Source organism: Triticum dicoccoides, chromosome 2A, assembly GCF_002162155.2.
Source record: "Triticum dicoccoides isolate Atlit2015 ecotype Zavitan chromosome 2A, WEW_v2.0, whole genome shotgun sequence".
In the NCBI taxonomy this organism is placed as follows: domain Eukaryota; kingdom Viridiplantae; phylum Streptophyta; class Magnoliopsida; order Poales; family Poaceae; genus Triticum; species Triticum dicoccoides.
In genome coordinates, this window is record NC_041382.1 from 57,632,091 (window position 1) to 57,634,686 (window position 2,596).

Genomic DNA, 2,596 nt, shown 5'->3' on the forward strand with positions numbered 1-2,596 from the left:
CAGGGGTTCGGGCTCGGGGGGCGCCGGGGCGGCGTGGGTCCAGACCGGGAGCTCCGGCGCCATCGCCGGCAGCGGGCAGTAGGCGGCCATGGCGGGGACGGGGAGTGGGAGGGGGGCGAAATTCTCCTCTTTTTCCTTCCGACGCGTGCCGCGTGAGGTCGGCTGGGGGTTCTGGGGTTCTGCGCTGTGGGGAGGACGGGATGGAGGGGTGGGGAAGAGGGCGGCGCTGGCGGTTTTGTTGCTGTGTTTTGGGCCGCCAGCCGATGCGGGGCCGTGTCAGAGACAGCGGCCGTTCCAGAAGGTTCGGTCCTGTGTCCAACGATTTGTGGTCAAGAAACTAGGGCGTGGTTTTTTTTGCCACGCGTCAAGAGTCGGCTATGGCAAAAATTTCGATTTCTAGAAATTAGGAGATATTTATAAATTTATGACACTTGGGCTGGCACATAAAAAAACCCAATCCGGCTCCTCGCTCGAAAACCCTAGGAGCAACTCCAATGCGGCGACCCATTTCGTCTGCCGCCCGTCCGTTTGGGTCACCGCGGACGAAAGTAATGGCCCAACGCGCCGACACGTTCTCAAAACGCCAGGGCAGCGTAGTCCGCTCCGCCCCCTTCCCTTGTCGGCAGGTGCTCTGCGCGGGCATCGACGGGTGCTAGTGCCCGCGCCGCCCACCACGAGAGGCGGCGGGCAAGGGAGGGAGACACGGCGGAGCAGTCCATGCATCGCCACCACATGATGCCGGTGGAGCTCGACGAGGACGAGCGGCCCCTCGCTTGGGTCCACCGCCAATTGCTTACGATGACGATGGGCAGAGACGAAGGCTCGCCGTCTACGGCGGAAGAACGTGAGGACGCCCCGGCTTGCCACTGAGCAATCGGGGCGGGAGGCGGATCGGTATGGCAAGCTAAAATGGCAGCAGGGTAGGGCCGTCAGGTGGATGAAGGGGCTCATCGTCCTCTCCGGCGACGGCGACGACCACATCTCCTCCTCCTCCTTCGACATCGATGATCCGCCACCTGTAGTCCACGCTTACAGCTACGCCGGCAACCGAAAGGGCAAAAGGCCCGGTGAGGAAGTGGTGATTCTTCGCCGTCTCTGTAGTTAATTTCTAGTTATTTATGTCTCTAGATAGAACATGTCCATCCTATGTGGATTATGTGAACTTTGAGTAGCTTTTGGAGATCCGTTTGTGATCTTTTGGTGATCGGAATGTGCATATGTAGCTCTGTTTTATAGTCCGTGCGATGATCTACATAATTTATCTTCATGTTACATGGTTAGTATGGATATAGAGTATTGGATATTAGGAGTGCGGATGTGAAGGGCACAAATTGAGAAGTGTCCGGTCAATGCCCGTGGGCGCGTCTGCGAATGTTTGAGGGGCCGAATTTGATAAGTTCGGCTGTAGATGCGCTTACATGCCGAAATGAAATGTGTATCCTCGAGTTCCCCTGAGAAATGAAGAGCTAAAACAATTTCGGGGCCTTATAGAGCATGATCCACATATCAAAATGATATGCCTGCACTGGCTGAATGGACATACAACAGGACCCGCAAAAGAGTGTATCCAGCATGGCACATGAGCATTGTAGTTCGACCAAATGTGACATAGATTTATAGAAATTTAACAATTTCTGATGAATGTGAGGGTATTTTTCAAAATTTGATACATCCTATTGAATATACATCTGAGTTGTCGGACCAATTAGCCATAAGACTGTCTTAACGAGTAGGCCTAGCTAAGGCTGATCGTAGTGAGAGTATCATAAGCGGTATCATACATGCCAACTAGACTTTTTAAATGATGTGGCACACAATTAAATAAGAAAAGAAAGAAGGGACGGTATCATATCATGATACCGTATCATATTAAATGTTGTACTACTTTGTGTCATGCATGACAATTAATAAGGCAACCTAAGATACTAACTTATGATACTATGCATTATGAAGGTAGTATTATATGCATACTCCCCATTACAACCAGCCTAATCAGCTCAAGGGAATATTAAAGTAGGATACACCATATCACAAGGTCTTAACTAGATGGTAAAGTATGACAATGTTATTTAATACGTAATAGTATCTGAATATCACAACTAGATGGTAGACGAGAATTGCACACAGTCGTAGGTCTGTTTTGTGTAATGGAGCAAGTATCCTAAAACAAATGTATTCGACATGAAGTGGATATGCATTTTTGGTGTGAACTTGGATTTTTTGGTTACCGCCCAAGCGTTAAGTTTTTTGAGAATGATAAGAAATAATTTTCTTAGCAGGTCAATGGTCCATGCACAACAACCTTTCTTTTGTTTTTTCACTTTGTTGATCATCAATTAATGTTTGTGATTGTTAGTGTTTAATCGTGGCAGTATTTAGAAAATTGGGATGTCATATCAACAAACATGAGACTAAGTTATAACTTCTCATTGATAGTTTCAACAGCTTGACAACCGAGAGTGTTTTTTATTTGGATCAAGACAACTGAAAGTTGGAGACACAATGTCAAATAAGGGCCTGTTTGGTTCATCACTAACTTTGCCACAACTAAGCGTAGGCAAAGTGTGACTACCATAAAAAATGTGGCTAACAAAAT

The 2,596-nt window shown here is 48.0% G+C and overlaps 1 protein-coding gene across 1 annotated transcript in view; it reads right to left on the minus strand.

Moving 5' to 3' along the window:
• LOC119353197 (nuclear poly(A) polymerase 3-like) overlaps positions 1-194 on the minus strand; it is a 6,241-nt gene extending 6,047 nt beyond the window's left edge. Inside the window, exon 1 of the mRNA XM_037619789.1 lies at positions 2-194. Coding sequence (XP_037475686.1) covers positions 2-90 — 89 coding nt within the window. The 5' untranslated portion in view covers positions 91-194. The remainder of the gene's footprint in view (position 1) is intronic.
• Positions 195-2,596: the final 2,402 nt, after the last annotated feature.